Below are 12,838 nucleotides of genomic sequence, written 5' to 3' on the forward strand. Positions count from 1 at the left end.
GTTTTTTTTTTTTTTTTTTTTTTTTTTTGTTTTAATGCAATATCGTGTTGTTAAAAAAAATAAAAATAAAAAAAAATTATAGAAGCGAAGAAAAACAAATAATAAAAAAAAGAAAAAAAAAAAAAACTATATGTACGAGTACATGTAAAATAATGGCTCCAGTGATTGGGATTATGATTATTGTAATGACATTTTAGCAATGGCGCGCATTGATTGGAATGACACTTAATCAAGCATAACAGCCGTTCGTGGAGAGCAAAAATAAATAAAGAGCAGCAAAAAAAAAAAAAAAAAAAAAAAAAAAAAAAACTACATACTTATTACACATAAATATACATATATGAAAAATGAAAAAATCATTTCTTCTATATAAAGTTAATGGATATATGAAATCAAAAAAACAAAAAAAAAATCTGATTATAGGGTTGATTATAAGCTGAAATTTAACCGACAAATAGTTACGTGTGGTGTGCACAATAACTATTAAATAAAGGTAATGCGTTGCTTGTTTGTTTGTTTGTTTGTTTTTTTTTCTTTTTTTTTTTTTGTAAATAGCTCAACAAGTATTTAATGAACCGGTTAGGAAAGCAAAGTATTTGTTGTGAGAGATTTTTCTTTTATCTTGCAAGATTAATGATAATCATTTGTGCCGAGTGAATTTGAATTCTTTTCTTTTTTCGTTTTCCCCTTTTTACCGCGATTATCTGGGGCAACACGTATCATCATAAAAATTATTTAAGGAATTTCTGTAAATAACTAAATAAATGAATGAATGAATGACACGCGTCATCAATAAGCGCCTTTTCTTATATCTATATATATATATATATATATATATATATGTATGTAGAATATTATCCGTTACCGGTAAGAGTTTATATAAATGTATTGGGGATCACTATCTTAATGTGTGCTGTATGCATGCACACATCGTCGCGATAACACCAACAATATTTTGTTAAATTTTTGACTAATAAACTCTCGCTGCTCCTTCATAAACTCATTATTTTGTATAATACAAGTTATGTTATGCCATGTTATGTGCATGTGCTTTACATCTCTATCGGCATAAGTTAGGCTATGCCGCCTCTTTTTGATGATTATGATGAGCGGTAAGCTGTTTCTTATTTCACCCTGTCTTATATGATCTTTTTTAATTTTGTTGTTGGGTGTTTTGTTTTGTTTTGTTTGGTTTTTTGTTTTTTGTTTTTTTTTTTTTAGTTCCTTTTTTTTTTTTTCTCTTCTCTCGAATAATCCCTATTGTTGACCACTTTCTTTCTTTGATGACTAATTTTCGTTTTGTATCATTACTTTGAAGCATGACGACCCATAAAACGTTCTTTCTTCGAGTTTTACAAAAAGTCGTTAAAATCAAGTTGAAAGCGTTTCGTTAACTCAAGAGATCAAATATTTTCAAGTGATTTATAGATAATTTGTGCATAAATGTTTCTCTCTTTCTATCTTACGAAAAATGCAACATTTTTGCAAAATCTTCTTCAAAGCTATTAAACGCTAAATGGTCGCTCAAGTATTGTTCTTTAAAAGAAAAAAAAAAAAAAGAAAAAAAGAAAAAGAAGAACAAGAAAAAAAAAAAAAAAGTGTTTGTGTCAGTTGAAAGATTTGTGACTAGACTTTATGTCAAAATTAAATCGAAATTGTTGTTTGCCTTTATCGAACTCAGGATATTGTTCCCCATTTATCGCCGGAACGTATTCGAACTAATATTTTGCTTTATGGGAGATAGTTGAATAACGATAGCATCTTTTTCGTACATGCAGCCGAGTAGGTAAGAATTTCGACTATCGAGTCAGCGATCGCGGATTCAAATCCAAGTGAGGTAGAGTTCACTTTGGTTATAGCTATAGCGAATACTCAATCGGTAGAAGCATACATCCAATAGGCTGCGACCCCTTTCCTATTTCTCTCTCTTCCGTCACATTTTTCGAACAGACATCGCCATTACACGTATAGAAGACATCATACCCTTACTTCTTAAGATGCTTATAAAGTTTAATTAGAACCACCTACATTACTACTCATCAACAACACGTTTTATTTGTCTTGTTCAAAGCAACTTCTTATGGCTCATAAACAGTTCGATGACAAATTTCGTTTAGTTCTCGCACCTCATTCTCAATACTTAGCATTCTTGTTTATTTAATTTACGTCTCAGCGTCTCGGTTTTCTCAAATTCAATTTTGTCTACACCCTTTTAACATATTAATATTAATTTTCTTCAAATTTTTTCTTCAAATCCGACATTTTTAATTTTCCAAATAACAAATAGAATGCATGAAAGCTTATACTGTAGGAATTCTTGAGCTAATAGCGTATTGGGTTAACAAAATATTTGAGGATTTTCAGAGTGAATTACTTGTGCCTTTCTCATATACAAATTCTTTTATAATATGCATCCAAATATATTACTATCCCAAGTAAATTCATTATCATTGTCATTATATATGTATAATTTATTTACGGACAGTGTCAAAATTGATCGAAAAGCATGAAAGGTATTTCATCAAAATTTCGAAAAATTACGTTACTCTTGTTCTTCAATGCAATAATAATAATAATAATGTAGCAGAATTTCCTCTCTTCTCTTCAGAACTCAAAAGCAAAAAAATTCTCTACCTTAAAGAGAATACCGGTAAATCATGTTAATAGTTAATATATATATATATATATTTTTTTCCCCCCTTTCCATTTAACCCATTCAATATTAACAATTCCGTATCGGCATCCGATACTTGCGACCTTTGCTTTTGACAAACTACTCACTACACAAGCTTACTTCATATCTTGCAAACATTTTCTATTCAATATTCGCTCACATATATACACGTTAAAAATCTAATATATATATATATATATATATATATATCTAATAAAATTTATTCATTCTAAAATTGTGACTTTTGCTTTTTGCGAATATTAATCCGTTACAAGCTTCGCCGAATGATTGCCAGTAACGGATACTGGCATGGAATCGAAAATCTATGGCTTCATGATATTTTTTACGAAATGTCTAAAAAGTAACACTTGTCTGGTTTGCTTTCTATCGTGCTGACGGGCCCTACTTCATTCCATTATCATCAGCGCTTCATATTCAACGCTTGATATTTGATAGGTTGCGTAAACGTTCTGCTGTCTGTTCTGAATATTTATGTTATGACGTCATAATACACTTTCACAAAACAGGACCTCGTCTACGATAATGAACTCTGATAGATGAGATACGCTTGTGCATAGAGCAATTCTGTCAGAAAGGGTTTCTTTCAACGCATCCGTTCGAAAAGCTAAGCATTATTTAGATGCATTCTTTATCATCTAACCGATCCGTTTAACGCAAACAATAAAAAAGAAGGAATATAAACAACGATTTGATTTTGATTATGGAACAACAATGTGCAACTTCAACACTCGGTGTCCAATCGACTATCGGACACACCCTCTAAGCACATTTATCAAACCGACAGCATAGCACTTTACTATTCGTTCGATTAGTTCGTGCTTCTGGTCTCAGTTGCTATTTGGATGTGCTCACTATCTTCAGTCATCAAATTATTTTCTGAGAATTGCGAAATACTGCTTGCCAACGTGCAAGTCGTAATCGTCGGATCACATCTCCTTAAACGACTGGTTTTTGTGTTGGCGTTTTTGTAGATTAGATTATAAAACGATTCTTGTACTTGATGTAGAGCAAACTAAGTTTTTGCGGACATATATAGCATCAAGAACGACTTGAAATAGAGCCAACTTCTACTAAACTAAGGTTTAATTTGCTATCGAGGTCAACTCTGAGATAACGCGTGGACTCCACGAGTTCAATATATTTGTCATATATTTTAATATTAAGACTGAGGTCATTGTGTATAGGGCGTTCGTAATAGGACCGATTTTGACTTATTCAAGTTGTTGAAGAGACAATCATTCAACGTTCAATTATTAATTTTGGCTAGACATTGATTCTACCCACCATCGAAGCATGAGTTTGTCATAATGTTTGCAACACTCAAAATAAAGCCTCATAAACCTATATATATATATTCTGCATCAACATGAAATTGCGAATGAATTAAGACATGTCTGTCCGTCTGAGCGCGGTTGACAGTCTCCTCGTCGCCACATTAAAGCCATCAATTTCAATTTTGGTAAAAACAAATGAAATTGTTTCCGTAGGTAGGTTGATATTGAAAATTGTCGAAATTCATGAGAGCACACACCCACAGTAAAGTGAAAACTGAACGGAACTTTATTTCTCTAAGCAAAAATTTGCGCGTTTTTGCTCTCAGTACATATATGTACGAAAATTGGAAATCGAAAATCGACCATAAGAACATACAGTTAGAAGTGATTAAATTTACTTTTTCCAACCAAGACAGAATGCTTAAAATTATCTTGTATATACCGCAAATAAGTATATATTTTATGGGCCTAAAAATGCGTTGCTCCTCAAACAGATATAATGGATACGACGACAATTGTTGTGGTATTAGTTATACTAATGAGGAATAATAGCACTAATGGGATTGCATCTGTTGAATTACTTTGGTTTCTTTACATTTTTAAATCCGCAACAGTAGTCGAGCAGGTAAGAACAGTGACTAACAGGTCACATTATTCGCGGTTTCAAATCGCATTACGATAGAGTTTACCTTGATCGTAGCTATAATGAGTCGTCAGATGTCTTTGGTGATTTAACGTGGGTACATATCTTGTCCGTTTAATGCCCGCTGACACGATGGATTAATTTAGCGTTAAACTGGCGTCCTCCGGACCGTTAGACAATCCCTATAAGCTGGTGGGCTAAACTATACTGAAGAATCCAGATATGTTTGTTGTGTATGGGTCAATAAACCCACTCTGGTAAATGTTAAGGCCTAACATTACCTCTAAGTATTCGCTTTTGGAATGATAGATGAGTGGTCAGTCGATTAAGTCCCATAACACTTACCGACCCACTAGGTTACGGCAATGTCTCTTTCTTTTTCTTCACTTCTTCTTCCCTCTGACTACCATCGTGTTACACGAATAGCGGACATTCCCTGACTGATTGCTCATAAAAAAAAAAAAAAAAAAAAAAAGCAGCGAAGAGAAATAGGTAGGAGAAGGGGTTGCATGCCCGACCGGTAACTGTTTTATATATTTACCGATCGTGCAGTTACTACACTAATCGTAATTAAAGTGATGACATATCGCGGTGAGAACTGAATCCGAGTACGACAATCGCGCTTCTTAACTCAGGGAATTGACCGATTTAGTCGTAATTAAATATTTTGTAGATCGGAATATACTTAGGCTTAAGGTTCCCTTTTTTTTGATTTCAATGCTTTTATGTTAAATGCATGCAGAAATGGATGAATTAAAATGAACGTTGGCGCAATATAACCAAAGTTTTAGGGTAGAGGGGAACCAAATCGCGATAATTATTGCTGTTTAATTCTCTTTGAGTGATAGTTACTCGACACACATGTCATAATAATTACAAAAACACATGTTAATGTTTCTCATGCAAAATAGATTTTCGACCTTTATGATGCAATAATGTTTTGTTTTCCTTTCGCCTGTTAATTTAAGAAAAATTGAAATTTTCTAGCATATGACACAATTTCTAGTCAGCATTTCTATCCACTTTGTTGCCAGTCCTGTCAATTAAAGCCAGACGGAATAAATGAAATTATTGAGACGAACGATCACACAGTCTTCTAAAATCGATTATTAAAGGATAATAATACCAACAAAACAAGAATGTATTGCGTGTTAAGAAAGAAAAAAAAATAAAAAAATAAAAAAAAGTTTATTCTTAAAAACTAAACAGACAGCAGAATGCGTGCATGTAATACGTTAACGACAAACTGCAAATGATGATCTTTACAGAAGTCTGCTTAATAGGTTTGTCCGTGCATTCATTCACTTTAAGGACCTGCTATATATGTATGTATGTCTGCGCCGAATATTGAATGTGTTTAATAAAACAGCATGAATTCACAAATTGCACAATAAATGTTGCTCAGACTGACATAAGACCTGAAAAAAAAAAAAAACATTGTTGTCAGTTGGTGCCAAAAGAAATGTACACACGCTCCCGCTTGATCGGTGATCGTTATGAGTGCAAATTGGTAGCATTGAACTACAAACAAAAGAATCGAATAACAACAACAACAATAATATATATATATATATATATATATATATATATCTAAAGGGCAGAAGCGCACACACAAGGTATCAGCATATAACAATTGCATGCTGACCCCGGGCCACATATGCAAAATTTAATGTGATGACTTCTGTGAGTAAACTTCTGAGGGAATATATCAACCAACAACAAACTAACCAACCAGCCAACCAACCGACCAACCAACCAACTAACTAACCGACCGACCAAACAAAATAACGTACAAGTGATTGTACAAGTAAAACTTTTTTCTTTTCTTTTCTTTTCATTTCTTTTCGTTTTTTTATGCTTTTTTTTCTGCTTTTTTTTTTTTTTTTTTAAATTCTGTTCCTTTGATATATGTGCACACGAAACATTGCCGAAACACATATAAATGAATCGTATAAAGAAGGCATAACAACTGCAAGGAGAATTACCATATTCAGTGTAAAGACAAAGTTGAGTTGATTGTTTGCGTGCACTCACCTCGACCGCTGCGACCAACAAATCTCAGATCATTAAATTTGGCCACTTGATCTTTCATGACTGCTGTAGCATTGCGTAATTCCGCGCAATAATTCTCATCGTTACCGGCTCTGATGGTCACCTTAGTACCATCGCCCACATCCACCAATGCCACAACTTTAAAAGCCAATGGCAATGTCTTATTCGAACGCCAATGGGAGGGCAGAGCGGAGCACAGAAAATACGGATTACTTGTGCGAACTGAAAATAAATAAAAGCAAAAAAAAAAAAAAAAGAAACAAAATTTTTTTTTTTTTTATATATTAAATTACGTGGGAACTGTTGCACTGTTTCCAGTTTATATATGAACATGAATATGAATATGAATATGAAATTTTAGCTGATGCTCTTCGATTACTTGAATATTTATAAGATTTTGAAGAATTTTACTTAAACTAGTTTTATGTTAAGTCTTTCCGATCAATTTTTTTTTTTTTTTTTTTTTTTTTTTGTAATTTTTCACTTCAATGGTTGAATTGTTATTGATATCACTCAAATTGATTTCACTTCACGCACACACGCACGCACACTCGAATATCTAAAGTATCCTTATGGGCATGTGAAAGGATTTTTTTTTTTTTTTTTTTTTTTTTTTTTAATACAATGTGAACTCAAGAAGCCTTATAATGCGTCGGCGATATTATTTCAAATTTTGGCATGCGTTGGTCTTAATTTCATGTTTTTTTTTTTTTGGGATTCTTTGGAGTTTCGTTTGTTAAGCACAAGTCTTGCATAGGTCACAAATCTTGGGCTAAATCTCAAGTTGGATTTTTAATAAATAAAGTGTAGCAAGATTGCATAGGGCATATTAAAGTGTCCAAAAAATATCAAGTTTGAAAAGATGACAATTTCTATATAAATTTCTTTTCATTTATTATGCTCATATTTATTTTCTATCTAGATTTAAGATTGAACTAAACGTATATAGTGCGTTCAGTTCGTTTAGACTACAAAATAAATAAATTTTTTTTTTACTTTTTCTAAAATTTATTCGCGACCGAAAATTGTTTAGTATTTAGGTTTAAAAAATATAAGTAAGTCAAGAAGAATTTTTCATTTTTGTGTTTAGTACTTCTGGGCGAACTTAAGCGCAGGAATTTTTAATTTGAATTTAAACTAAATGACATTTTATTCGTAATTCATTTTGGAAGACCTAACGGTCTAAAAGAGCTTTTTTTTTTTTAGCATCATATTGCGAAATAAATTCAATTTACTTACAGTACCTATCGAGGATAACTTTAGGTTCTGCCCTACTATCATTAGGTCGTATAAACTATTATAAAACGAACTTTAATGATGACATTAGAATGTTATTGGCGCCGTGGCAAGCGATTTTTATACTAAAGTCGGGAACATTAATACAGATTTTTAGCATAGGAGTGCTTAGATACGAAAGTGTGGGAGAGAGAGAGAGAGAGAGAGAGAGAGAGAGAGAGAGAGAGAGAGAGAGAGAGAGAGAGAGAGGGAACTTATCAGCTTGCTAACTGGCTGAGTGGTAAAAAAATGCTCGATAGTAATACATGATCAATCAATAAATTCGTCGGACGTAGGATGAATATTGACGAATTCTTAGGTAATCATTTTAGGTAATATCAACAAACAAAACTATTGAGTTATGTATTATATTCATAAAGCTGATGATACATTATACCATCTGAGAATTGGTTTTTTTTTTTTTTTTTTTTTTTTTTTTTCTTATTCTTGGGCATTTCATAAGTTCTTAAGAAACGTATTTCATACACTTTTTCAAATTCTTTATTAATCATTTGCTTTGTTTCTCATTAAAATTAGAAATAATAATTATTAATAATAATGAAATTAATTATATGAATAATAATTATTAATTAAAATTAAAATGAAATTTTTTTACCGGTAAAAATATGAAGTCTTTTTCCGTACAAAATTTCGTTGGACAAAAATACATATTATGAAAATTTCAAACATAATTACTCTCGAATACCTATTACTAATTACTAATTTGTCTTAGTTGCTACTCTAAAGCCATTTGGATTGACAAGTGCCTTGATATTGAGTGATAACGACTTCACATTACTGTATAGAGTTTTACAAGAAATAATCCTGATGATGTTCAGCATTTACGTATCGTTTGGAAAGACGCTCGGAATGCACAAATTCAATATATATGCATTGAAGTGAGTATGCTGTACGAGACAAAGGAAGATGAGCTTGAAAATGAAAATCACATTTCTTATCCTAATGTATTATAGACGATCGACATTTAAAATTGTGAGCGATATTCGGTCGAGACGCATCTGAGCATTCTTATCGACAAGAGACTATGATTTATTCTTTAAGGCGCAGCCGAGTTTTTTTATACATTGACTCCATCCGGCATGTAAACGGCAAAGTTAGACATTTCTCCAATTTCAATTTAAGTTGACTTGGAATATATGAGAGAGGGAGAAAGCCATTAAAGTTCCTTGATATACTATGTATATATGTACGCATCAAATTGATCTGATTATCAGCACTTAGACGGGAGTTCATTTTATAAATCAAGATTAGGAACGATCCTTCGCTGGCAATTTCATTTAAGCAATGAATTTGAATGTACTTAAAGTTTATCCGCCTGAGTGGCCGAGTAGGCAAGAGTCTCGACTACCAACTCAATGGTCGTGGGTTCAAATCTCAATTGCGGTAGATTTTTTAATAAAAGCCGAAAGCCTTAGATGCCAGTGCTTTTAAGACTTTAGTCTTAGAAATTACTCTCTGCCTAAATTTGTAATAATAATAAAACTTAAAGTTAATTTGATCAGCATTAGCAATAGATCAGCGTGATACCATCCAACTCCGTTGCTATTATGACGGCATGGTAACATGGAAAAAGAAGACAGACAGATGCCATTATATGGAGCCCATCGATACGCTCGATATCATTTCTCTTATCTCGGAAGAATAATTGCCCACCTTCTCGTCCGTTTAAGTATCGTTTCTTCAGACGAGACGTAATAAGTGTAATCGCTCTTGAACTGAAGCTAAAGCTAAACTTTAACTTTTAGAGAAATCATTCAAAGAAATCAATCATTAAGAGATTAACTAATTTCTTCCTAGTATTCTCGGGACGAATATGCTCTAGAACTATGTGGATCATCGTGCTACAGCTGTGACCAGACTTACATTCTCTGATTTGTTAGCGCAAAGCAATTTCTTATAAATCGGTTGGCACCCGATTTCATTAGCTGCTAGGCTTTGAAAGTTTTTGCATAGCTCAGGATGGCTGCTAATAAGAGGAAAATCTTTCGTGGTAAACTTTCGCAGTATTATAAATGCTATTATCCAATAGTCTGGTAAGTGGAAATGTAAAAATGGCGATTGTGTATACAATAATTGAGAGCATGAGCCTTTTATACGAGTTCACGTATACCACTTGCAATAACTGAATCGATGAAATAAATGTACTCAAGATCAAAACGCAGTAAGTTGTTTCATGTTTTAACTAATTATGGGCGTATTTGTTGGCGAATCACATTTATTCCATGTGTCTAGTCAATGAATTCTGTAAATCATAGATGGGATATTAAGCGGACAGACAAAAATACCGCATGAAAGCGATTGAAAGCAGTGAATACAGAGAACACATTTGCATCGTGCATGAATGCAACAAAGTCGCAAAATATGCTTTAATTGGATGCATATTTAAAAGTATCGCTTGCATCGCATCGGTGCAGTGGAAAAATCATATAAAAATCGTATCTCTACGTTTGGATAACTGATGCACGATGCGGATGTCTTTCAGAAGTGCATCCATTCACGGTTTGAAAGAAAAAAATTGAATATTTCGTCTTCGAACGAGTTTACTCGTTTTGGCATATTAAACATACTTGTTTAAATTGAATTTTAAAGACGAATTACTGCTGTTAAGTAAGATTCCAATTTCTAGTGTTACATTCAATTATAAATAATACAAAAATCGATTTGAATGTATTCATATAGCTTACGACGAAATTACCAAAGCAACAACATCTCTGTCCCTATTCTATAGTTTCATGTAAGTGAACATTGCGGGGTGATTAGCTATCTACTTTCGAACTATTTCTAAAAAGTTTCAAAATGTTCTTTGATTGAATGGAAAATGCAACATCACATCTATAGAGAATTAACGCAATTTCATAAATTGTTAAAAAAATTTTACAACAAAAACAAAAAACACAATTTTTATTTGAGTCAATAATAAATAAACGGAAAAAATTAATAATGATAATAATAAAATGAAAAAATTTGATCGCAAATGCATTCTTTATACTTTGCATTAAAACAGAGGTAAACTTTCTAATTGAGAAAAAAACAAAAAAAAAAAATCATAAAGAAATTAATTTTTTATTTCTTTATCACTCAATATTCAATATTGAGTTGACATTGTATCTGGGACTTGTCTACTATCGCTTGATATCGTTTTGATCCAAGTTTTGTTTTTACTGGCTTAGTTAAATTGATTCGCAAAGCGTCCGAATTGTGTAATGAATTCAAATTAGTTAAGAAAGGAAATAATTAAAAGAATAATATCCGTATTTAAATTAAATTAATTTTAATTACCAAATATTCCGCGATTTTAAAAGATATCTTGAATTCGTGCATCAACGAAAGCCATTAATAATTTAGTGGGCTTAATATTTAATAGGCACAATATAATATTTCAAATAACTCTCTATCTACGGGCATGATTTCGACTTTTTCCGACCAAGAGAGATAGCTTCAATGATATATACGTTTGAGAAAAAAAAAAAAAAAAAAAAAAAAGGAAAAAACCGATGGAAAACCTTTACTCTTATCCATTGCTATATAGTTTGTTGGATTTAGAATAATCAATGTTTATTTAATCTCAACGCGAAAAATGATTCATGCGATATATATATATATACGTAAGCCATTAATTAATTAAAAGCATATAGTCTGTCATAACTAACGCTTTAGTTAAATTTAATAGACCTACAAACGGTTTAACTCGATACAAGTCATATATTATTCTTAGAAATCTTTAATCTTTGATGCCAAACGAATTGTCACTTGAATGAACTGCAAGGTAAACATAGATAAATGTTTTCAATTGCAAATCTTAGTTTAACTATGTTTAACTAATAGCTGTCAGTCTATAACGTTATCAGACAGATATTAGAATTTAATCAAATAAATGCATGGAAACGATGATAGTGAAGAAGAATTATGAATAGGTTGAGAATATGTAAGATTTTTAGATAAAAACTGAATCATTGAGTGATGCTTATGCGAAGAACACAAAATGTAATTCTTATGTATATTAAGATGCTTTCTTACAGATTTATTTATTTATTTATTTTGTTTTTTTTTTTTTTTTTTTTGCTGATACGAACGAACACACTCACCCAATTCATTAGGAAATTGTTGATGTGCTTCAAACACTAAACGCTCAGTCCAGGCTAAATCCTGATGTACAACATTGTTATTATTATTATTATTATTGTTGTTGTTGCTTGTGCTGCTGCTAGTGTTGTTATTAATGTTATTCGAATTATTATTGTTATTGTTATTATTATTGCTATTGCTACTATTGGCGGTACCATTGCTGGCGCCACCATTGGGTGAATTACTGCCAATACTGGCCGCGCTACTGGCTGGTATCGCTTCACACATACTAATCTCAGCCTTATAAGAGGGATTTGTTAAACTCCACGATTCGTTGTGCGAATTTAAAGGCGACACTGATGACGTTACCATGGTGGCAGCACCATTTGCTGTTAATATGTTACCGCCACCACTTACAACAACACCACCACCACCAACACCACCACCACTACCAACACCAACGCCAATACCGCCAACACCGCCAAGACCGACACCGCTAACACTGGTAAGATCGCTAACAACACTTATATGATTTAGACCCGACGATGAAGATGAAGTAGATATCGGATAAACTGCTGTGTTAGCAGTACCGCTGGTCAAATGCATTCGGTGCGTATAAAAATATTTTGGAGCTATTTTGGCGGTTATTTTGTACTAAGCAACGACGGATATTATTGAAAACGGGGAAGAAGGCAGTTATTTACTTCTCTTTTTATTACAAAATGTAAAGAAACGCAAAAAAAAAAAAAAAAAAAAATTCGTCTACAACTATGCATGTCAGGGCATATGATATCCAAATTTTTTAAATTTACT

The 12,838-nt window shown here is 32.3% G+C and overlaps 1 protein-coding gene across 2 annotated transcripts in view; it reads right to left on the bottom strand.

Moving 5' to 3' along the window:
- LOC119635944 (protein lozenge) overlaps window positions 1–12,794 on the bottom strand; it is a 38,671-nt gene extending 25,877 nt beyond the window's left edge. The window contains exons 1-2 of one of the 2 annotated variants that reach the window (XM_038030998.1): window positions 12,046–12,794; window positions 6,647–6,886 (exon numbers count right to left, since the gene is read on the bottom strand). In XM_038030998.1, coding sequence (XP_037886926.1) covers window positions 6,647–6,886; window positions 12,046–12,631 — 826 coding nt within the window. In that variant the 5' untranslated portion in view covers window positions 12,632–12,794. The remainder of the gene's footprint in view (window positions 1–6,646; window positions 6,887–12,045) is intronic. The other variant, XM_038030988.1, reaches the window with a different exon arrangement.
- Between the last annotated feature and the right edge of the window lie 44 nt (window positions 12,795–12,838).

This window comes from Glossina fuscipes, unplaced genomic scaffold (genome assembly GCF_014805625.2).
Source record: "Glossina fuscipes isolate IAEA_lab_2018 unplaced genomic scaffold, Yale_Gfus_2 0, whole genome shotgun sequence".
NCBI classification, from domain to species: domain Eukaryota; kingdom Metazoa; phylum Arthropoda; class Insecta; order Diptera; family Glossinidae; genus Glossina; species Glossina fuscipes.